General features: G+C 37.6%; 1 protein-coding gene across 4 annotated transcripts in view; it reads left to right on the top strand.

Moving 5' to 3' along the window:
- Positions 1-24,284, top strand: part of LOC5571458 (protein crumbs) — a 173,790-nt gene that overhangs the window by 96,666 nt on the left and 52,840 nt on the right. For all 4 annotated transcript variants that reach the window (XM_021851101.1, XM_001659670.2, XM_021851102.1 and 1 more), the window contains exon 2: positions 11,326-11,457. In XM_021851101.1, coding sequence (XP_021706793.1) covers positions 11,326-11,457 — 132 coding nt within the window. The remainder of the gene's footprint in view (positions 1-11,325; positions 11,458-24,284) is intronic.

Below are 24,284 nucleotides of genomic sequence, written 5' to 3' on the forward strand. Positions count from 1 at the left end.
AAGTTCGAATAAGACAATTAATTTTGAAACTGTTATAACTAAAAATGGGTAAATATTTTGACACAAGTTTGTTCAGCAGCCAATAAGTTGACGGTTCACTGTATGGTATTTGTTTTGTTTTAACTGCTATTGTTTTCCTGGAAACTTTGATTATACCACTAAGGTCGAACTTTTGCCCCACCTTACTCTATGGTATTTGGGTACCAAAACCTCGTTGTTCGCATCGTACCACTCAATTGCCTTTTTCCCATAGAGACAGCTCGCCAAGTCTGGCCAGAACAGCACAGGTCTCTTATGCTGCTTCAGGAATGGTAGCAGCCGCTTTTCGAGGCACTCCTAGACGTTGATCTCTTGATTGATAGTTGGTGATGAAAATGTCACTTTTTAAACCACACTTGTCATGCAGGACGATGTATTATTTCGGGGATTTTGATAGTTTGATGGTTTTGACAATTTCGGGCTCACCTGATGCGGTATAAAACTCCTGTCCCGGAAGCTGCTTGAAATCTGCCTTCACATAAGTTTCGTACAAGAACTTCGGATTCTCTTGCTGCGCGAGCAAAATTTTGACACGCTGCTTTTTTTATTGGGCGTCATTTTGAAAACTGGATATCAAATGATGAAAACTCAACATAGGAACTATTGTATATACACTCAACTTGCTACATTTCTAGGTTTTTATGCATTTTCAATAAAAACACATCAATTTTACATTATTCATATATTTGTTTTGTATTACAGTCAACTCTCCTTAATTCGATATTGAAGGGACCAAAATAAGAATACCCATTTTGAGATTGATTGATGGAGGATTTTCAACTTGAATTTCTTTCTCAGTTTGTTTATTTTGTTTTATTTCATTATATGACTATTTAGCTGTATGGAAATTTGCTTCGAGCTGAGGGTGAAGCCTAAAATTATTATGCGCCAAGCTTACTACTTGTGGGGATATGTGTAATGAAGAACGCATAATGAATAATAACAAACGAAAAATTCAAGCTTATCTAAACTGGTCAGACATTTGTCCTGAACGCGTGCGGTTTAATAGAAAAAGTTTCAATTTTCATACTCATGTTGCGTACACTAGAGCATCGAGCTCGATTTGGCGCACGGGATTCATCTACACCCAATACCTTCAGGGTCGTTGGAGGACCACTTAGCGTCCACGTACGGACTTCAAATTTTTACCTGATTTTTTTCTTATCAAAACGAGCACTTTACAATGACGAACTAATAACATTTCGCATTTTCGAAAAATAAGGGACGGCCTAATCTGCACGCTATTGGCAAAACAGTTTTTTTTATCCATTAAAGGGTATTCACAAACCACCGTGTATGAGAGTCGCCGGGTGACATCTGAAATATAAATGCTTACTTTGATCGACAGTGACTACAGACGAGCCACTTGAATCTGTTGCGATTTACATTTTCAGACTATTCTAACAAGATATTTTTCCACATAGAACATAATTTTCCAATTTGTAAACAATTACTATTTGGCTATCAATCAACAGTAAAAGCAAGTCTTCTTATCTTTTTTTTTTTTTACTTATCTCGTTTATTTGGCAGGCTCAGGCGCCGTAGGGCATAACAGAGCCGAAATCTTTTCTTTTAAGTCTTCTTATCTGTATGATGAAATGTTGAAACGAGAAAATTCATTTCAGCGATTGAAACAATTTGAAAATCAACTCTTTAATTATCCCACTATGTCGAAGGCACACCATTAAAAACTGCATTCCTTAACATTTCGAAGACAGGTTTTTCGATTTGGCGCTCTAATGATCCCATTTTGGGCTGATTGATGTGTTGTGATTGCTTCGGCTTTAAAGTGACCGAACATCATTGGGAACATGCGAGTTGAGTTTGAACATCCTCAAGCGCCATGTCTCAATCAAACTCCGATGGCCAAACGTTGAGCAATAAAATTATTTTATGTTCTTGCCTCTTTCCATTTCTTCCAAGTAACATAAGTCTTGGGCTAGTCAAGGGTGCCTGGTTTGCTGTACATAAAATTTCGTCTTGATAAACTTTTTGGGTTCGACTGAAAATCAGACGCCTGTCAAAGATCTTATCAGGAATAATTCGGAAGTCTAATCTTCAGTCTGTAACTGATCTTACGAGGAATCTTCTAATAATCTTTTATGTAACTCAAAAAGCTTTTGCCAAGCATTTGCTGAGTTATACTAAAATGAATTCTTCCAAGTATTCTTCGAAGAATTCGTAAAGGAATCCTATAAAGAATAGCTCCCTCTCGGATTTATACGCATGAATTGGTTATGGAAATATTGGTTATGTCATGGGTAACATCAAATGTACCATAAATAATAATAATTTTAAACTTAGTTTCATTAGGTGCGTACACTTTATTAAAACCGAAAGGCCAAAATTCGTATAAAACCGAAAAATAACGCTAGCGTCATTCTTTTTACATCATCTGAAAGTTTTTTATCTTGGTTTTATGTGGAAAATATCTAATGTTAAGCAAAACTAATTTTTTTGATAATTTTTTGAACAAAATCAAGCTGTGTATCAATGTTATGTACTTAGATAAATAGCTCCTGACCTTCATGTCAAAAAATGTTTTGAAAAGATTTATAGCAAAACGGTCGTAAAAGGCCACTAGTGCGGCTATAGGGGATTGGCCACTAAGGGAACACCGACCCTACATAATTTGATTTCGGAAGCCATTGATCTTGACCACCCAACGGAATCTGAATCAATCTGCGAGCCCACCAAAGCTGATCAGCATTCACTGCACGGGTGACTTAAATGCAAGCGTAAGATGGGAAAATAATATCAAAATAATTACACGTGCACGTCACCGACCGATGGATGACGACGATAACCGCCTCCTCGGCAGAGGAAAACCAGCCTTATTCGGTGGAAAGTGAAAACCCGGCCGATTGATGAGGTAACGTTACGGCTGCGCGCGTAACTTCGAGAGTTGTTATTGGGGCTTCGCTCCCTCAACGATGCGATGGTGGGATGTGACAACCGCTACGGCGACGGCGGAAGGAAGGAACACTTTTCTCATGGGAGACAATTACCCCTGGTAGATAGCTGTCGAACAACCGGTCCACTGCACGCCGGATGCAATAACAATCCAAGCCCCCGCGTGGAAAGCATGCATTGCACAGTGGTCTCATTTGTTCTACGAAACGGTCATAAATCATCTTATTCAATAATCGATGGGACAAACTCTCTACAATAAAGTTACACAAAATTGGACTATTCTGGACCAGGTATCAGAGGGCCGGCTCCAGAGGCACGTTCCCCGCTAATTGAGGTCCCTTAAAGAGGGAAAATCGCATAAGCGAAATGAGAGCATGTAGCTCCATACCACAATGGGTTCAAACAGCATCCTTAACCTTTTGTATGTGCGAAAAAATGTTACGTTGTCTGTGTTTTTGGGTCATAGTGATCCCATGTTCAAAGCGTAATAATTTCGTTAAATTTGAATGGATTTTCGATTTTGCTGCACTTTTGGAAAGTAAATTCAATCCATAGAAAGGTAAGGGAGTAAATAAGAAGAAAACTTATTTTTCGATTTTTTGCCCATGGGCGGTACCACTGGCATCGGCTCTCACTAAGTTCACCTCGCGCCGCCTGGTGATAAAACGCACGATTGTCTTCCCTCGTGGATAAGAAGAAAGGGTGCAAAGCAATTTCATGGCATCTTAACCGGCTGCATGTAAAGGGTGCTCTTGCATTTCGGGGGAAAATTACCACCAGCCAACAAACGCTTCAATGTTCCGGCCGGCCGGTGGAGGGTGAAATGCCTTAGCGGCAGATTTTTTATTATTATTATTATTGTCTGCCACGAAAAGGTGTTCCTAGACTTCGACAGCCTGCAGATTGTGGCGGATGGCGGTGCTGTGAATGTGGAACCCGGCTTAATCGAATTTTCCGTTGTCGTTCGTCGCCGATCGTCACCGAGTTCGTCACTTGAATGCGTGAAATAGCGGCGAGGTCTTTGAACGTTGGTGGGCACGTACTGATTAACGGGGAAACGGATACACTGTTTGTCTACATGAGCGGAATTTCGACTGCCTAATGGGGTATGTTCCCATGCGTGGAATATGAGAGTGTTAATTTATTTGGATGGTTTAGCACTCGAGCGGAATCACTACAATTCATCTCGAACTGCAAGAAAAATATTTTGTTTCTGCCCAAATTCCTATGCTGTTAGAGAACCAACCCCGGAATATGCTAGTGAATGGCCAATGTTGCCAGAATTCATTGAAATGTCTTATATAGAACTTGTTTTGCAAAATCATGAAGTTTGATGTGTCGCAAGAAAAGTTTCAGAATAATTCTAAAAGAGGTCACTTCCCGGGAAATGAACCCCCTCCCCCCTCTACCAGAGATTCCTGGGTTTTCAGGACCAATTATGTGCTCTCTAAATGGATAGAATCAATCTGAAATTATGTTTGACCAATTTTAGATCAGCCAGAAAATCAAATAACATATGGTCGGCGTTAAGTCAGAGGGGACCAAGTACAAAACTTGGGAAAATTGGATTATTCTCTCATTAGATGCTAAATTACCTTTCCTCCGTTTCACTTTGACCAGATTTGATGAATGCTGTAAACTGCGAGAGATATGTTACAAATTTACTTTGGATGATCAATAAAATCGATAAAAGTGTGCAATCAGAGCGGACCAAGTGCTTATTACCATAACAGCAAAAATGATCAGCGCACTGAGGAATGCGAGGAAATGAAAAATATGTCAAGAGATCTGTCAGATTTTTCGACATCGAATGATTCTTCTACTTATCCATCAATAGAAATTAATAAATATAACTTAATTCAATGCATTTGATAATGATTTTTGACCATTTTCCATATTTGGATGGGTGATCAGAAATTGCAACAATTTCTGTGCAGACAGAGCGGACCAAGTGTTGAAAAGCAATAAACTGATTGATTATTGTATTTTTTGAGTCAATTTCAGAGTCCGATAGAAGTTCATGGTAGTGCTATGGTTTATGTATGAAATGTGCTAGAACCCGCTTATTGGACCAGTATATTTTGGCCGGTATTCAAGATTTTCACTTGGTCCACTCTGACTGAACGCATATTTCAATATTTCTGGTCTCCAATGCAATGACCCTGCAATACCTTAATTTTCAAGCTATCGTAATGCCACTGGTTTTGGTAATGACGATATGGATTATTGAAGAATTTACGATACTGGTGTTGAAGGGTCTTGATAATCTGCTTATCTTGGAGATATGCACCCAGTTTGACCATTGAAGCATTGAATGATTATTATTTTCATAGAAATTGTTCAGTCAGAGTGAACCAACTCACTGAACGGTGATGTTTAGTTCAGTCAGATTGGACCAAGTACACATAGTCCATCAAAAAACCGTTCTATCAGAGGCTCGGATTATGATTTTTCATGATTGTCACTTCACATTATATTGTTTGAAAGTAACACTAAGATGTGTAGAAATATTGTACCAAAATTTAAACGAGTTCAAAAATTATGGAGCTTTAGACTTTAAACCCATTTTTCTCAAAATATGAAAAATGTCACTTGGTCCACTCTGACTTAACGCCGACCATATATGCATTACATAACAGGCTTGTAGAGCTGAATGAGAACCTTGCATCCCTTGTAAAGTATCCAGGACTTTCAGAAGCTGCTCTGGGGCCTCTGGATGGCCAAAAAAATGTCTATTTTGAAAACATATATAAATCATTGATAACTCAGAATGATTTGCCCCTAGTAAACTATGATCTTTCAGTGGTGTCATGTTAATACAATCAAAGTTAGTTGAAATTATGCCTTATGCCACACGTACATCCGCCCCACAGTGGGACGAAACTGAAAATCGACGGTCAAAACCTCTTAGAGGCGTTTTAGCCCATAAGTGTCTTTGGGACATTGTTTTGAATTAGCATCCAGAGTAATAATAAAAAATAATTTTTAAATTAGATAAAATAGAGCAGCCAAGCAAAAAACATTTTTTGAAAAAAAAATTTGGGCGGTCATTACTTCAGCAAAGTTTTAGTTCTTTTTATTTTCAACAACTTTGCTAAACATACTTGATATTTTTGACTTCGTTTTCACGGTTAAATTTTTAAATTTGACCTATTTTTCCATAAATATCAGTTTTTTGACCATTTCTATGCTCAATGTGCAATTCAGTAAATTATACATCTATTGCAGTTTAACCGGATGAAACTACAGAGTATAATGACCGTTACATAACCGAATTATATTAACACTAGTATGTTAAATTCATATTTCTAATGAATTAAATTTCATTTCTATTAAATTTATAGAGAACAAAATAGGAATAATCGATGGATCGATGTTGGAGCTGCAAACAGACTAAAGCTGCATATTGCACACGGTCCTCTATGGAGTTATATTTCATAATTTCTTCTCTCTATATATAAAACATTTTAGGGGCAGCAGCAGGAAGGTGTGAGCATTTAAATAGTGTTAAAATTGAAGCTCTGAACCGTATTTCTCTTAGGTACGAAAAGCGTTAAAAACAAAACGTAGGATGTACGGAGTATCATAATGGTTATATTATATTGTAGTTTATTGTACGAGACCTTTTAGAACAATAAATCGTCAATTGGGAAATTCGGATATGAAGTGGTGTTGCACGAAAGTAACATCAGTAGCAACAGTGTTGTCGTTTCATACAAGGGACTAGTGTGTAATGTTATTTTATGTTATATTGTGTAGCGTTGTACTATATCTACTGTTCATAGGTAATAAATAGGTATACAAATAATTCCTTTGGCGCATAAAATAACAGATAATTCTTATTCCTTATAGCTACTAGTCCAGTGGAGGTGCACGAATTACTTATTTATAATTGTTTTGTTATACTAATTCATTGGCAGAAATTCCAGAAGCGTCATGGAGTCATCGGAGATACTAACATAATCACTGCTATTAATATTTCAGCAGTTATATTCCGAAAACTGTAATTCGTCCTTACTCTGGAGACTACCTAACGAGGTTCAATTCATCACAATTTAAGAATGGAAATTCTGAAACATCTATATTCATATCATATACAACTATAAATTCCATTCTATATATTTTATTATAGTTATTTCATTTATTATATGCTGGGTATTGAGAGGGTGCATTAGGGCATCAGAGAAGTCACAGATGGACGATGTAGTAGGGTGTCAGCCGAAATCTAGGAGAATGTGCCGTAACATCCTTACACTACATGCTGCTACTTATAAATGACTTTAATGTAATTATCTCTGTTTACTACAGTAGGCTATAGCGAATGAAACGAAGCGTCGGATGTATTATTATTTTGTTTGTACTCCAAGAACATATGGAAGCTGGAATTTTGTTTTTGATGTATCCGGAAACTTTATTAACATATCACTGATTTTTTATTTTTATTCAAATTATTTGTTTATTCTTATCATTCTTCTGTCGACCAGCCTAGGAGCATCTGTAGCACAAATATTCAAAAGAAAATTATATGTCGGCCGATATAATACTGCATGCTGTTTCACTGCGTCATAATTTATTGTAACTACCATTTTATTTTCATATTTTATTATCATATTATTATATATATATACATTATAATCTTATCTACTATATAACATATCAATATAATTGAATTTTTCATGATTTGGGAAGGGAGGAAGCATCAGGGCATCATTGAAATTACAACTGGACAATGAAGTGGAGTGCCAATCGGAGTCAGGAGGAAAAGTGGTAGTCGTTCACGTCTAGTACTTTTCTCTCCAACAGTTGTGAAAGATTTGACGCGCCCTTCTTCTAACAAACCTTTCCGTGGAAAGCTCGACAAGTAATGCAAATTCTAATACTCAATCTGTTGGATCATATGGCTGGAAGGAGATTCTCTATTTCCCGCGGGTTTCGCGTAAGTGTTTCTACTTACGGGTCCGCCACCCCCCTTTTGGCCCTTCATACAGCGATATGTTGAATGCAGATTGGTAATAAAATTTGACCTTACTGTTGAGTGGAGCCGCATGCAGAGCAAGACTCAAGCAAGGATTGGTGGCTACCTACATACATACATATACATTTCTATGCTCAATGTGCAATTTACGAACATGAAATGTTCTACAACATTTTATATATTACAAAAATGCACAAATTTGTCGAAAATACCAAAGCTGTGAAATCATCGCATCTAAAGATATAATGAAATAATGTTAAAATTTATGTAATTTTCAACCATTTTTCTAAGCAAGTTTCTCCTGACTCGGCACTTTTCGGCAGCCATATTTAGTATACTTTGATGCCTTATTATATCAGTTAAAGCCCATGGCAACAGAATGATCGAGTCTCACAGGGCTTATTGATTTCAATAATTTTTTGACGAGCTTGGAATTTTGATCTTAAATAGTTTTTGACCTTTTGTATGCTCATAGTGCAATCAATAAATTTGGGATATTCTGTAATTTTTTATATCATAAATCTTAACAGCTATGTCGAAGACATCTGTATAAACTGACAAGCTATCAAAAAACAATGTTTTATTAAAATAAATACTATTTTTGAGAATTTGCTAGGTAGGTTTCTCATGTACCGTTTTGATTCATATTACGGACAGCTTCAAATTCCGGACACTCTCGTTTGTATGGGAAACATTTCACACGAAATGTTTCAATTTTCGCCGTCCAAAAGTTCTCATTTTCGAGGCTCGTTTTATTAGGTTTTTTCCATGAATATCATTGCAAATGTATAATGCCCAACTACCTTAGACGTCTCTTAAGTGGTTGAACGATTTCAATTGATGATTTGACTATTCCATTAATGATTTGCATGAGCTGTCCGTAATTCGAATCAAAGCGTCCGGAATATGAGGCAAAAGTGAGGGAACGTCCGGAATAAGAATCATGAAAAGGCAACACGTTTTGATTTATTTAAAATTATTCAAGTTGCGGACGCATATTCTTTACCCACCATCCGAAAGTTAAGCGCTTCCGACGCTCGATAACGCTAAAAAATCATACAGAATGATTTATTTTGTATGGTCCAAGCTGGGTTATACTTCACTGAGGCCTTAAGTGTCCGTAATATGAATCAAAACGGTACCAGCAATTCCGGACTCAAGTTCACTTCGGCCGGCACAACAAATTGGTTGAAAATGGTAATGGTTGAAAACTGAGAAGAATTGTGTTCAACAGGCGAGATTATGTTTTACTCTTAATTATTATTTGCTTTTTATCATAAAATACATATGATCGGTGTTCTGACAGACTGGACCAGATGATATTTTGGTCTAATAGAGATACCTATGTTGGTAACAGGATCAATTTTGATTTTTCTGTTGGTATTTTGATACAGACGTAGAGATAGGTATTTTGATACAGACGTATCATCAAAAAGATAAGTTCCGTCATCACAACAAATAATGCAAATATTTTGATATTTCGAATGCCTGGGGTACGTTTTTTCTAAAATCATTAAGAAACACTTGGTTTAGTCGGTTTTCAACGACCATATTATTATTTGTTCTTAAATTTTTCACGCATTGTGACCGAAGCCAAGCTCGTCAAAAAATTATTGAAATCAATAAGCCCTGTGAGACCAGATCATTCTGTTGCCATGGGGCTTTAACTGATATAATAAGGCATCAAAGTATACTAAATATGGCTGCCGAAAAGTGCCGAGTCAGGAGAAACTTGCTTAGAAAAATGGTTGAAAATTATATAAATATTAACATTATTTCATTATATCTTTGGATGTGATGATTTCACAGCTTTGGTATATTCGACGAATTTGTGTATTTTTGTGATATATAAAATGTTGTAGAACATTTCATGTTCATAAATTTCACATTGAGCATAGAAATGGTCAAAAAACTGATATTTATGGAAAAATAGGTCAAATTTAAAAATTTAACCGTGAAAACGAAGTCAAACATATCAAGTATGTTTAGCAAAGTTGTTGAAAATAAAAAGAACTAAAACTTTGCTGAAGTACTTTTACTTACTTATTTGGCTTTACATCAATTATCTTGATAAAGCCTCGCCAACAATAATTCGCCAATTCACTCGGTTCATGGCCGCTTCTCTCCATCCTCGATTGTGACCCATGCTCTCCAGGTCCTGGTGCACCTGGTCAATCCACCTAGCTCGCTGCGCCCCACGCCTTCTTGTTCCGACCGGATTCGTAGCGAACACTATCTTTACAGGGTTGTTGTCCGGCATTCTTGCAACATGCCCTGCCCAGCGTATCCTTCCAGCTTTAGCTACCTTCACGATACTGGGTTCGCCGTAGAGTTGAGCGAGCTCGTGGTTCATCCTTCGCCACCACACGCGCGTCGTTCTTAGCACTCGGCGTTCGAAAACCCCAAGAGCTTGCAAGTCCTCCTCGAGCATAGTCCACGCCTCATGCCCATAGAGGACTACCGGTCTTATGAGCGTTTTGTACATCGTGCATTTGGTGCGCGGGTGAATCTTTCTTGACCGTAGTTTCTTCTGGAGTCCATAGTAGGCACGACTTCCGCTGATGATGCGCCTTCGTATTTCCCGACTAACATTGTTGTCAGCCGTGTTCACCCGAGATCTTCACGCAGTTTTGCACACCGTCCATCGTTACTATGATCAATCTTGTGAGCTTCCCGGGAAAGCTGTTCTCGTCCGTGTTGCTGAAGTAATGACCGCCCAAAAATGTTTTTTCAAAAAACTTTTTTGCTCGGGTGCCCTATTTAATCTAATTTAAATTTTTTTTTTTTATTATTAATCGGGATGCTAATTCAAAACAATGTCCCCAAGACACCTATGGGCTAAAACGCCTCTAAGAGGTTTTGACCGTCAATTTTCAGTTTCGTTCCACTGTGCGCCCCACCCACAACAAGGGGGAGGGTCAAGGGACAAGCCCGGGCATACCATATTTTAGTCCCGCTCTTCTCCTTGAAGTAGCTTCAAAAAATTCGTAATTCGGTTGGCTAGTTTCTGAGAACGAGCCATTTGAAGTCACAAGTCTCGTTCAGGGCTTTTGAAGGTTAAATGCAAACATGAATATAAGGGTGGTTCCACATTTCTCAATCGATTCTAGATAAAAAAAAGTCATGCCTTAATTTGGAAGATTCCATAAAACGTTAAAAAATACGAAGAAACTACCTAAAAACAACCGTATCATCCAATTTATGGTCACGCTTCGATCGTCTTGATTGAGTCTTTTGTTTTGCTATAATCATGACTTGCCGAAAAGCAAAACAACGACCCATGAAACGACGGCGGCTCGCCGTGGCGGTAGCACCACTCATTATCTAGTAGTACAGAACTATTCCTTTTAACTGAGATTCTCATGTTCACTTTCGTTTCTTCTATTCTATTCCAACAGTGCTATGCCCTCCGCGGACCACATCGATCCAGGTCGAGAAGGAAGCCTACTTCAACGGGTCAGCGTACCTGCGGCTGAAAACGCCAATGACCCTGTGGAGCCATTCGGCGATTAGCTTTAAAACCTGCCGAGGTGAGTATTCGGACTTTGTTGTCGTTCCGGTGGAATGCTCGCACCAAAATAGCGCGTTATCAATCATTACTAGCTATCTGAGTTCGTACGTTCGCAGTTTGAACCCACCGCGCTAGTTCCATCCTCCAGATATTCCTAAAATGGATAAATTCTTATTCGCACTGAAAACCCGATCGTAGTTTGGAGAGCATGCGGTCTTGTTAGAGAAGTATGCGTAGGTAATTATAGACAGTAGCTATACCCTGCCCAACATAGAGTAGTTTGGAGCTAGACGATACAGCAAAAGTTATTACTAACCGATACAATCTCCCTCACAGTTTTTTTTTATTGTAAGATAATACATTCGATAATATGAAAACTTAAAAACCCTCCGGAATGTTGCTCTCGAAGCCCCAACGTTCGTTATACCCTTCATTCGGCAATGAAGTTGAATTCGGCACTTTTTTCCGAATCATTTCCAAATCAAATCAAATCAATCAAATTTTTTCCTATAATCATCGAGCATTAGCGCCTCAACGCCGATCGAATTAAATACCAACGTTGCGTAACCTAAACGTGTTGTGTTGTGCGGAGGTGGAAGGCGCACTAGTTTTAACGGTAGCAAATTTTCTGGATAACGGATGAATGAGAAGTGAAAAAGTGTATGCATATTTTATTTGAGCTCAAAGAATAAGAGCAACAAAATCTGCAGTCGTAAACAGCAGTTGTTAGTAGTTTGTTCAGTTGATTCATTGAAAGATTTCCGTTCTATTCCTTTGGAAATTCTTAAATCATGCTTGCTCAAATTTAACAAAGGCAACACTCCCGTTTTTTTTTCATTACAATATGCAAGCTATAATTGATTCAATTGTGAAACTTTGAAAACCCTATAAAGAGAATGGTTGCATAAAGGTTGCACCAACAGGCAGCACAGCTGGGTTAGGAAAGAGAAATTCGGATTTATACTATACGACACCTAAGAGCATCTAGAACGCATTCGTAACAGCTTAGAGCGGAATAAATCTTTAATTCGGAAGTTTGAATAAAGACGTTAAGATTATTGTTCAAGACAAATTGGTGATTTTCATGTGCAATCTGCGGTTACACGTCTAAATGAGGCACTCTATGGCTTATTCGTAAGCCAACGAGTTGTAGAACTAGTGTAGGGGAACTTACGTATTCTCGGCAGTCTAAACAGCTGAACTATTAGGAAGGCAATTATGCACAACAATGAAGCACAACAATTAGCAGAAGACACCTGAAATACACTTGGCACTCTTCGTTTATCGGTTATTATTCACAAAACACTATTTTGTTCTCTAAATCATCTATTTTTCCGCACCAAAGTCAGGAGGCACTTGTTCTTTTATCGGCAATGCAAGTACTATTATCGGCATCTAAAATGTTCTCTTCGGCAATCCATAACTATGCAAAAATTAGTGTATTGCTAACTTTTCGTATTTAATGACAATTGAGCTCTCGCCGAGCGGTGGCACGAACACATGCGCAAATTGGCTGGTGGAAAATACTGCCGTTTGATTTTGCTGGGAACAGCTGATCTTTGTTTATATTTTCCACCAGCATTCTATAAGTAGTGTTGATGACAAGTAACGTGTATGTACATGAACGCAGGAACCACTATGCCAAAAAATTAAACGTCACTCATTATGTTCTACTCGTTGAAAGGGCCAATGCAGAAAAATACAGACTACGCTGAGAACAGTGTTGCAGTTATAAATAGAATAGCAGAAAGTCAAATTGAATACACAACGCCACTAAATTTGTGAAGACTAAGGCGCCGTTCACAAATTACGTAAAGCTCTAGGAGGAAGGTGAGTAAGCTCAAACGTTGCGGCTCATACACAAAATTTAGTTTTACCATACAAAGACCGTTGCGGAGGGAAGAGGGGGTCGAAAAGGTTACATTTTAGCGTTACGTCATAAATGAACGCTGCCTGATTTCGTTTTCGTTTATTCATTCGAATATTTTTTTTCATTAAATCTTACTATGGCAGCATTTCGGCTGTAAAAACTGCAATGTCATGCACTGAGGCAAAAATACTTAGATTTTCCATAAATCATGACTTATGAATCAACCAAACTATGGTTTCATTGAACGCTTAACTGGCTTAAGCATTTCGAAAATGGGATCATAAGTTTCATAAGTGAGAGCTTTGAAATATTAAAGAACCATTACTTGAAATAATTTTCATAGCAATCGCAAGAAAAAGTGCTCCGCTTTCGATGTTGGGTACAAGTTAATCGAAAACAGATCACAAGTTATCAAAACATGTCAATTTTTGAGCTCGCCTGATATAAAAGGCAATCGCTATTACACGGGTAGAAATCTGAATCCAAAATCATGATTATGCACCCGAATATCATGATACCAGTGTGTTTTCATCTTATGAAAATACACCATGATTTGGACTCACGATATCATGAGTCAGATTGTCGTAATGCGGCACAAGTTGCAGCTGAGTGCATCAATCGAAATCATGCATCGAATGCTTGAAAATCATGATTCGCGCATCCATTTCGGATCTATTTATATTTCTGTCAGTCAACCCGATAAAATGAAAAAAAAAAAACAAAATTGGGTAGAGCAAGATTCCAACTAAGAATCTTCTGATTGAGGGCCACGTACTTTACCACAGTACCAATCTATCGTGATAAAGGATGGGTGATAGATGCGAATGACTTGAAGCAAAGACCAATTCCAATGGGAAATCATCAGATGATATGTCTGCCTCTGATTTTAATTTTCTAACTGAACAATTGAATCTAATGATTGATGCAATGTTCAAAGCCACCACTATGACTGAAGCAGTCCAAGTAGGTGTAAAATTTACAAATCAAATTGTTATTGGATTACGTTTTTCTAATGGATCCAAATAATAATTTAAATATATTAAATTGGAATGCTCGTTCTCTGAATGGCAAAGAGGACGAGTTGTTTAATTTTCTTACGGTTAATAACGTGCATATAGCAGTTATTACTGAAACGTATTTAAAACCTGGATCTAAACTCAAAAGAGATCCTAACTTTTTTGTTTATCGATATGATCGACTTGATGGGGCATGTGGGGGAGTTGCAATCATCATTCATAGGCGTATAAAACATCAACTGTTTTCATCATTTGAAACTAAAGTTTTTGAAATTTTAGGTGTTTCTGTTGAAACACAGTTTGGTAAATATACTTTCATAGCTGCCTATTTGCCTTTTCAATGCTCTAGACAGCAAATTAATTTGCTCCAAACTGACTTGCGTAAATTGACTCGCAATAAGTCAAAAAATTTTATCATTGGTGACTTTAATGCCAAACATCGGTCATGGAATAATTCTCAAAGTAATTCCAACGGCAGAATTTTATTTGATGAGTGCTCTTCAGGATATTTCTCAATTAAATACCCTGATAGCCCCACATGTTTTTCCTCTTCTAGAAATCCATCTACGATTGATTTGGTCTTAACCGACTCTAGTCATCTTTGTAGCCAACTGATTACTCATGCTGATTTTGATTCTGATCATGTCCCTGTTACATTTCAAATATCCCATGAAGCGATTCTTAATCCTATCAGCTCCACTTTCAATTATTGGCTCGTAAACACTGGACTGGAATATATATAAAACGTATGTTGACTCTAACCTTGATGTTAACATTTCTTTAGAAACTAAACTTGATATTGACAATGCTCTTGAAACATTAACAAATTCCATTGTTGAAGCCCGGAGCATTGCAATTCCAAAATGTGAAGTAAAATTTGAATCCATGATCGTAGACTATGATCTTAAACTCTTGATCCGCCTTAAAATCGTGAGGAGAAGGCAATTTCAACGCACTCGCGATCCTGCTATGAAAATTATATGGCAGGATTTGCAGAAATAAATCAATCTGTTCTATTTTAATGTTTTTCCAAGGTGTTTTGTAAATCTGTAAGTGTTCTGCAAAGATCACACAATCAGTGTTCTGATGCCATATTGATTAAGAGATTTAGCCAATTCAATACAATGTTGGAAAAATCAACAATGTTTTTAAATATAAACTTTGGAAAATGTCAAAACAAAATTCAAAAATTATTTTGAAAAAAAACCTTTGATTCATTACTTTTCAAATGAGTCATAGTGAATGATAAATGGACAAAATACATTTCTATGTTTTTGGGGTTGACCCCAAACTATGCTCCAAATCGCAGAATGCATATTGAAACATAAACATGAACTTCAATAGTGGTTACTCTACAAAAATCTCCTAAGGTCTGCACATTGCTTCTCAATATTTAGCACCACCCGGTGTCCAGATGATCCAATTTACCTTGGGTATGACACGATCGCTAAGAAAACCGGCGCGCATCCGTGGGACTTCGGGAACTGGGTCTTCACGCGCTCCGGCCGCTTGCGTGTCTGTCGTATTCACATGCGGCGCCTAATGACTTTGTCACTCAGCACGATGCACCACCGAGGCGCTTGACTAAGTAAGTGATGGTGCCGTTCGTAATAATGTGCTTATGAGCGGCTTAGCTTCATTTCACTAAGCTAGCGGTGCACAACACGCGTATGACGACAACACCCAGCCGATGACCATTGCGAATATGAAACAAGGGAATAACGGTTCATTAAATTGAAGCGCGTTAGGCAATGGGTGCCTTAATGTGACAATCTTTTTTATGCGCTCAATTCCTGTTACAAATAAACCTGGTTTACATATAGGTAAGATGAAAGTGACCACTTTGTCGGTGGGTTTATTACCCCTATTGGATATGACTTTTAGAAATAATTAATGTGGCTGTTTGCATAGCCATTATTCTAAATCTGGAAAGTAGAGCAACCATGTTTTCAACTCTAATAACACTGCGGAACACCAAAATACCGTTAGTTACTAAATTAAGGGTAGCTGAATCCATTGCCGTTTACAAAAACATCATAGCACGTCTAGTTTTTGAGATACCAACTGTTGAAAATGATAAATTTGACTATTTCAGCCAACTTGCATACAAGTTTGCCAGCTTGTATGGCAATTTATTCGCTTAATTTCCACAGAATTCAAACTTCATGTGTATAACAATTATTATCAACAAATTTCATAATGCTTTCGATGCTCAATTTTGTATGGAAACTGTAAGCATGTTGGAAAAATGGATTTAAACTAAATTTAATCGTGCAATTTCAACCAAATTATATCTGAAATGAGAGATAAAGTCATATATTGTATGTTTAGTGGATTAGATTACAAAAAAGTTTGATAAATCATACTTTAAATTTCATGTAAACATCAATAAAAACAGTGTTTTATACAACTTTGACGATCTGTTGCTAAAAATTGTGACGTGCTGGAACATTTCTGAGAACGGCATCAGAAACAGCATCTTCAAATCTACTAGAGACACATAATTTGATGCTTGAGACACACAAAAATGTCAATTTTGTTACGCTGTGTAATTAAACGACACACACATTGTTGAATCATTCAAAAGAGTTGACTTTCAAAAATGAGTGAACGATTCACGATTTTTTTTCAAAAGAGTCTCGATTTACTAGCACCGTAATTTGCGGAAAAAAGCTTACAAAATTACACTAGAAAATATGTTTCAGCTGAATTTATTAAATCAAGTACACCCGACATGTGTGCATAGTTGAAATAAATAGTCTTGGACTTAACCACTAGGCTAAAGAAGGTCTTCTGTATTGTCTGTATAACGATATCAACAATAATGAAAACGGATTTTCCAGGTCACAACCTAAAGCTTCTAAACATGGCATAGCATAGCATCACAAAGATAAACTTCTGATCAAGCCTTGAAGTCAAGAAGTATGTTACCTGAGAACTGCAGTCAGTGTAATAAATTAAAAATGCATCACCCACATCCATCATTGCCCCAGTTCTGCATCTTATGCCGGCAAGCCACAAGCCTATCGCATTTCGTTCTCGAAGGTCTTGATTGCCAACAACGTTTCCTCATCAACTTTGACAAATACCAACCTTGGGTCCCACGAAGCAGAACCTTTGTCTTCTGAAACCCACAATGAGCGTCATTCATAATTTCGAACCTCACGCCGCTATGTAGGTATCCTACATAAACATTCGCAGCATGTGAAGAAACGATCAAGAAATCATGCTACTGCGCTCACATCATCACCTTTGCACACGAACCAAAGCCTACGTGAGCGCACAGTTATGCACAACTGTGTTCCAGATTATGACTCATGCAAGCATGCATGCCATTTGTTGGATTACGAGCCGAAGCAAAAAGGGAAAAGTTTCAGTTCCCAGCGAGCACACGAACTTGACAAGTCACCGGTCGATTGGTGGCACACGAATCTAGGTCTACAACCCAAGAAAACATGTTTTGTCATGCACGTTGTTAGACTGGAGGGGTGCCCCGTGAGGAGGAGGAAGTTAACTGGGCCGTCGGTGTGACCAATTCTCTAACTTTCCATGTGGCGACGACGACTTCGACGATGGCCACTGCGCCAAATGCAGTCCGATCAAACACTTTTCCCGCTTTCGGGGATTTGCTGAAGCTGACCCACTGCACAAGCCACCTTCTCCTGCTGCCAATGGCCACACGGTTGGCTGGAGATGTTGGAAATCGAAAACGATTTAGTTACAAATGCGCGGTTTTGAAAGTGATAGGAAAAGTATACCTAATGCCTATTCAAGGAAAGTGAAGCATAACAAGTCTATTATGCGGTGAAGCTTATTGATGATTTTGAATGTTGAGATTCGTTTCGCGAAACATAAACAATCAATACATATATTTTGCAGCATTTATATTTAGATTAGTTTTTCAAAAATGTCTCCAAGAATCACCCAAGAAATCCACTAAGAAAGAAACACGGCTCCATGCCAGCCCAAGAGAATACACATTTACAATCAATAGAAAGCCCTACATGTACTGAATATACGCCAATTGGATGCTTTCAATCTATATTAGGAGCCGGATCCTATTATTGGCAATTTTGATTCACTTCGGCAGTGGGGTTTTTTGAAAGCTACTGTGCACATATTTGACCGTAGTATGCTTCGTATTGAAGTGCTTCTTATTGCAAAGTTTCAGACAATTCGGCTGAGAAAAAACCTCCATGCCAGAGTAAATCATGGAAGTGCCCAAGTAGCTTTGAACCCTTTGTATGAAAAATATCGGAAGTGAGCATATAAATTGTTCTAGGCAATATTTCAATTTCGCCAGAGTATTCTCAGTAATTTCTCCTGAATGTTTATTTAAGTTTCTCCGAGAATGACTGTGAAATTGATCCAAAAATAGCACTAGAAATTTTGAAGAATTCTTAAAAGTTTTTGCTCAAAAGCATAAGGAATAATTTGATCCAGTAATCCTTGTAGAAATCCTTCAAATTTTTCGAAGACTTCACCACTAATGCCATTTCTAGGAACATATTTTTTTTCAAAATGTGTTCAGGAATAGTCTAGGAATTACTCTCACTTACTTTTCACATTATTTGTGAAGTCACTTCATTGTTTTAGAATGTTTGAGAACTCCTTAAATAATTCATTCATTTTTATCCATTAGATATCTTCAGTATTCAGGCGCCCAAACAGCAGTAGCAATAAACGCGCAAAGCTGTTCAGCAAGACCAAGCTTCCGGATTCGGATTTCGCTAGTAGAGGATCTCGACTTTCCAGAGCATTGAAATCCCCGCAAGCATTGAAGCTTGCGACACGATATACAAATGCAAAAATGGACAATTGGTAGACAAATCTCACATAATAATTGTGGAAGTACTGATAGAAACACTACACTGAAAAGCAGGCTCTCTCCTACTTGGGACGTAACACCAGAAAAAAGAAGAAGACGGTATTTCACAAGTAATTCTTAAAGGTATTTCTCTGGAACTTATTTCGCCCACGTTGGACGCCACGTCTGGGATGTGGCGGCTTAAGTCATCAAAGTATCGTTCAATACGGCGTTGCTTAAGGGGCCAGACTTGCTTTCTAATCTTGTTTTCTTCCTGTACCACTTCCGAGAACATAAAATAGCGGTGACCGGTTATATAGCATGGGACTCTTAATCTCAGGGTCGTGGGTTCGAGCCCCACGTTGGGATCCGGCTCGAAGAAACAGTTTGTTCTGAGAATCACCTAATATTTAGAGCGAAACACGGAGCAGTTGGTTGTTATTCGCTTTAAGCTAGAACGAGTTCATTTTATTAGATAAGATCATTATAAAGAATATGGCTAACTTACAGTTTTAGTGTTCTATCGCAAGCCTAGCTGAGTTGTAACAAACTAATGCAACGCAGGGCTATAATGTATACAGTTATTTCAGTAAGTAGTTGTACAATAGCATTATATCAGAGAAATAACAAACGAACTTACGTGCTTTCATGAAAAGATGATCAACGGTAAATTTGATCGAATTGACAGGGCCAATATAATCGTTCGGCGCGACTAGTCCTAAGCTCACTACAACGCAAATAATCAGTAAATATGTAGATGCAAAAGTATTATTTCTTACCGTGGGGGAATAGATTATAAAAATATAATTGAATCTTGAGAAAAAAATGATTTTAACAATCGAAATCCAATAAAGAAAACAGCTCAATTATCCAACGTCTTAATTCTGCTATTCATCACATTAGTCAGATCAAATTCTTCTCATCTCCGTTTGTGATAGTTACGTTATAGTCTATTCCAGGCTATCGACATGGGGTCACCATCTTCAGAGGGCCCGAATGGCTTGTCAGATGAATCGAGCCCGGGACATCCTGTCTACTGCGAATCGCTGCAGTTGATATAGGGGATAGTCTGGGCCTACTCCCTGTCCTATACAAATGCCTTGTTGTAACTACTTTGATCCGTTCAGCCGAGGGGTGTGCTGCGCGACACAATACATTTCTTTTGCTCAACACCGCTAATTCTAGGTCAATTTCTTGGTGTTTTTCCAAGATTTGAACTCATATGGATAAAAACTGAGACTGCACAAGCCCTTCAAAGTTTGAATGGGAAATACTATGGGAAAGCAAATAATTCATTGAATTGGTCATAGGGGAACTGTGGGTAAAATGAACAGGGGGGTAAAATGAACAGGTTTGTGTTTTACGGTAATTATGCTAAAAATCTATGCAAAACATAGCACCATCCTTAATCCTATGACTAAGAAACTATTTCGACAACTCTAGCATGATCTAGAACTGTCAAAAGCTAGAAAAGTAAACAAAAACAAAGTACGCCTCTCCGTTTTCTCATACGATGTAAATTTTCACTCGTGGAATTTAAGGTTTTCATGACTAAAATCATCAATAATCTATTAAACTACGCAGCACATCATATCTTTAAGGCATTTATAATAAGACGGCAGAAATTGAAAGTATTTTTATCTTCTAAATTCTTAGAACAAATAATTTGATTATGTTGATTCTTCGGGAGTAAAATGAACCACTCAAGATGGGGGTAATATGAACACTTTGGTAGGGCGAATACTACCTTATATCATTTCAAATGCCGAGAGTTTTCCGGAGAAAATACAAAGACAGACAAGGACAGCCATCCAAATGGTCGCAACTAAACGTTCCATTGATTCCGGAATGTCTGTGAGATACGCATTGATCATGTACTAGACGCCGAGAAACATGTCGCAGCCCGTTCAATTTGAATGGTGTTCATTTTACCCCCACTGCATGTTCATTTTACCCCCAGCATGTGTTCATATTACCCCCATTGTATGTTCATTTTACCCCCAAATATATGTTCATATTACCCCCGTTACATGTTCATTTTACCCACATGTTTGGAACATTGACAATGTAGAAAGAAATTTTCAAAATTATAATGATGTTGATAAATTCTATTTCCATCACAATACTTCAACTTCAATGTAACAATTGCATAAACATCCTTCTTCAATTCTGAGCTATTGAAAAATAATCATAAACAAGAAAACATGAAAATGGCTTAGGGTGTTCATTTTACCCCAAGTTCCCCTAGTATTTGTCCAAGTGCCCATGCGGGTTAGAGCAACGCTGCCACTATTAGATACAGTTGTGTTCAGAATAATAGTAGTGAAAGCCGATTTTTATACAAAATACTCAACTTTGGCATGCTGTAACTTTGTTTCCCTATGAGCAATCGGCATGAAATTTTGGCAAAGAACCATTATCGTAAAATATGATTTTTTTCATAGTATCGGTTAAAAATGCAAGCACAACTTGAAATCGGCTCAAAGTAATAGTTTTTCTTTTGTAATTTTTGGTTCAAAAACAATTTTGTATAAAATTGGCTAGATTTTTTATAGCTAGGGTGAAAATTATTAAAATGATGAGTAAAGAAAAATTTAAAAACTTAGTGTACAGCAAATATTTGAAATTTTAAAACTACTATTATTTTGAGCGATTTCAGCATATGATTTACTTTTTAATCGGCACTGTGGAAAATGTCAAATTTTGTGATAATTAAATTGATGATATTTGTAGTTCTCTGCCAAACGCTGATAGCCCTTTCGGGACGAACCAGCACAATTGTGCTATTCGGCACCCATGACATTGAATGATTCTTTGAGCCAATAAATCATTGTTTTACTAAACTTTTTTGATTTCGATTACTGAATTATCATTGATACTTGTAATTAAGCACAAAAGCTTTTGTTTACATCGTGTTTAGAAAACACCAGCTCAGGGTAAACAAACACCGTAAGAATTGAAAAAGTTTTATCTGTCGCAACTTTTCAACTATTCTTTTTTTCTAGGTATGCACAGGTACGAATCGAGAGTGAAAGAGTCATTCTTTGTTATGGTGAAGACCAAATTTGAATTAATTCACACAGCAAAGATTTCTGGAGGGACAAAGTGGGACCAGCACAATTGTGCTGGTGCCGGCACTTACCCGGTCGATGTTCGTTGTGGAGTACCAATTTTCATTTTCAGTATTTTGATCAAGTTAAGTGGCTGAATCTGGTTCTAATGTCCACAATAGTGCATAATATTGCATTATAAATGAATGAGTGATTACATACGAATCATAAAAAATATGTACCGTGCAAAAACTATGTACCGTATAAAAACTATGTAACAGAAACCCATAGCTTGGGTTTAAAACAATTTTTTTTCTGTAAGTCCATATTTGAAATATATTGGGAATCACATTTATTGTCATAAATCTTCTATAGCAAAGTTTTAGAAACAGTAAAATTTTTGGGGAACGTTCAAAAATTACGTCAATCGTTAAGGGGAGTGGGGGTGTACGAAAGTGTAGCAGTGCATGTACTCGGGGCTTGGGAAAAAGCGTGATAGTGAGCATAGGAAGGATTTATATATTCTTGTAAACAATGGACGTAATATTTGAATGTCCCCTTACTTTGATATTCTGTCAATTCCATTTTGAATCGATAATCAACGATGGTGTTCTTCAATGCATGCTGATTTAATATCTGCCATAATATTTATGAAGTGGGACAACTGGAGCTTAAAACCTTTACTTGCTATTTGCTTCTGAACTGCCGAGTCTTTTAAATGGCGTACTATTGATGTATGCAGCCCATGCTGGTATTACTTGCAAAAATGTTGTTTGTTATGTTGATCTACGAAATTAAACTGGGAAACTTTGAACTTTTGCAGTACTATGAAATACTCAACTAGACTATTAAGCAATGTATGAAGTTCTGGAGTCTAGATTATCCGCTCATATAAAAAAATATCGTTCCGTTTCTTTTACCTTAAAAATATATTGTCCATATCTTGAATTTCGAGACTGATATATTAAGAATTAAAATCTGGACTTCATTGCCATGCGTATAGTGTTGCAAAGTAACTAGCTGCATCGATCAAAGAAGTGCGGGCTCAATTCCCGCTTCAGCCCGGATTTTTTTTTTGTAAGGAACGTATTACGACTGTGCACTCAGGCAAATGGACTATCGGAATACATAAGAACCCCATATGAAAATTCGCCACTAGGAATCGGGTTGAAATTTATAAATTTGCCTTATGAAACCAAAATTTGAAAACAAAAAATGTTCTCGCGGCAACCTGGAATCGAACGAAGAACCTTGCGATCGAAAGGCTTGTGCGTATACCACGCGCCTATTGACGCCTTGATGTGGAGTGATGCTGGAACGGTATATAAAGCGCTCGCATTGCAATAATCGTTCCACCTTTCATAAGGCAAAATGTATGAATTTCGATAGTCCAGTTCGCTGTGTGTGCCATTTTGTGTTGCATGCTAGTCAGGCTTGGGAACTGTGACCACTATTTACAACAGTTCATCGATTCTGACAGTCAACCAGAACACAAAGCAGCAGCAGCATCAATACCATCAGGCGTTGCGCTCCCAACGGTTCATACACTGCTTGACTGTTTTTGTCTCTCCACTATGATCGTTTACGGGCAGCCATCTCGAGGTGAATGATAAAAAAAAAAGTTTAATAATTCAATCGCTAATATTTCGTTTGTGTTTTCAACTAATTGAAATCTATTAGCGCTAATAGCAAGAGCACAATCATTCCGTTACGAAACATATAGATTCTATTTCATGCTGCCTTTATCGAGCAAAAATGCAAAACCCCGAAAACCGGAAAAATCGTGTCACCACTCGAGTCATTTCGCATTCGGGTTTGAAAAAACGTTAGGAAGAAGAAGATTACAGTTTTGAAGAGCCGTGACTTTTTTTTGTTTTGAACGGTCATGGTTTGCTTTGGATTTTGATGGTCGTGTAGAAAAATGTGAATGTCGAGGTGGTAAATATTTGCTACAAGCAGTACATTTCCCATCCCTGAGCTAGTCCATCGATTCGTGTGATGCTCCCTTCAAAGGTCATAATCGTATATGATGCATTTCGGGAAACTTTCCACGGTAGGGTTGACAGCTAAAAATGCTCATGCAACCGAAACGAAAGGGAAAAC

This window comes from Aedes aegypti, chromosome 3, assembly GCF_002204515.2.
Source record: "Aedes aegypti strain LVP_AGWG chromosome 3, AaegL5.0 Primary Assembly, whole genome shotgun sequence".
Classification (NCBI taxonomy): Eukaryota; Metazoa; Arthropoda; class Insecta; order Diptera; family Culicidae; genus Aedes; species Aedes aegypti.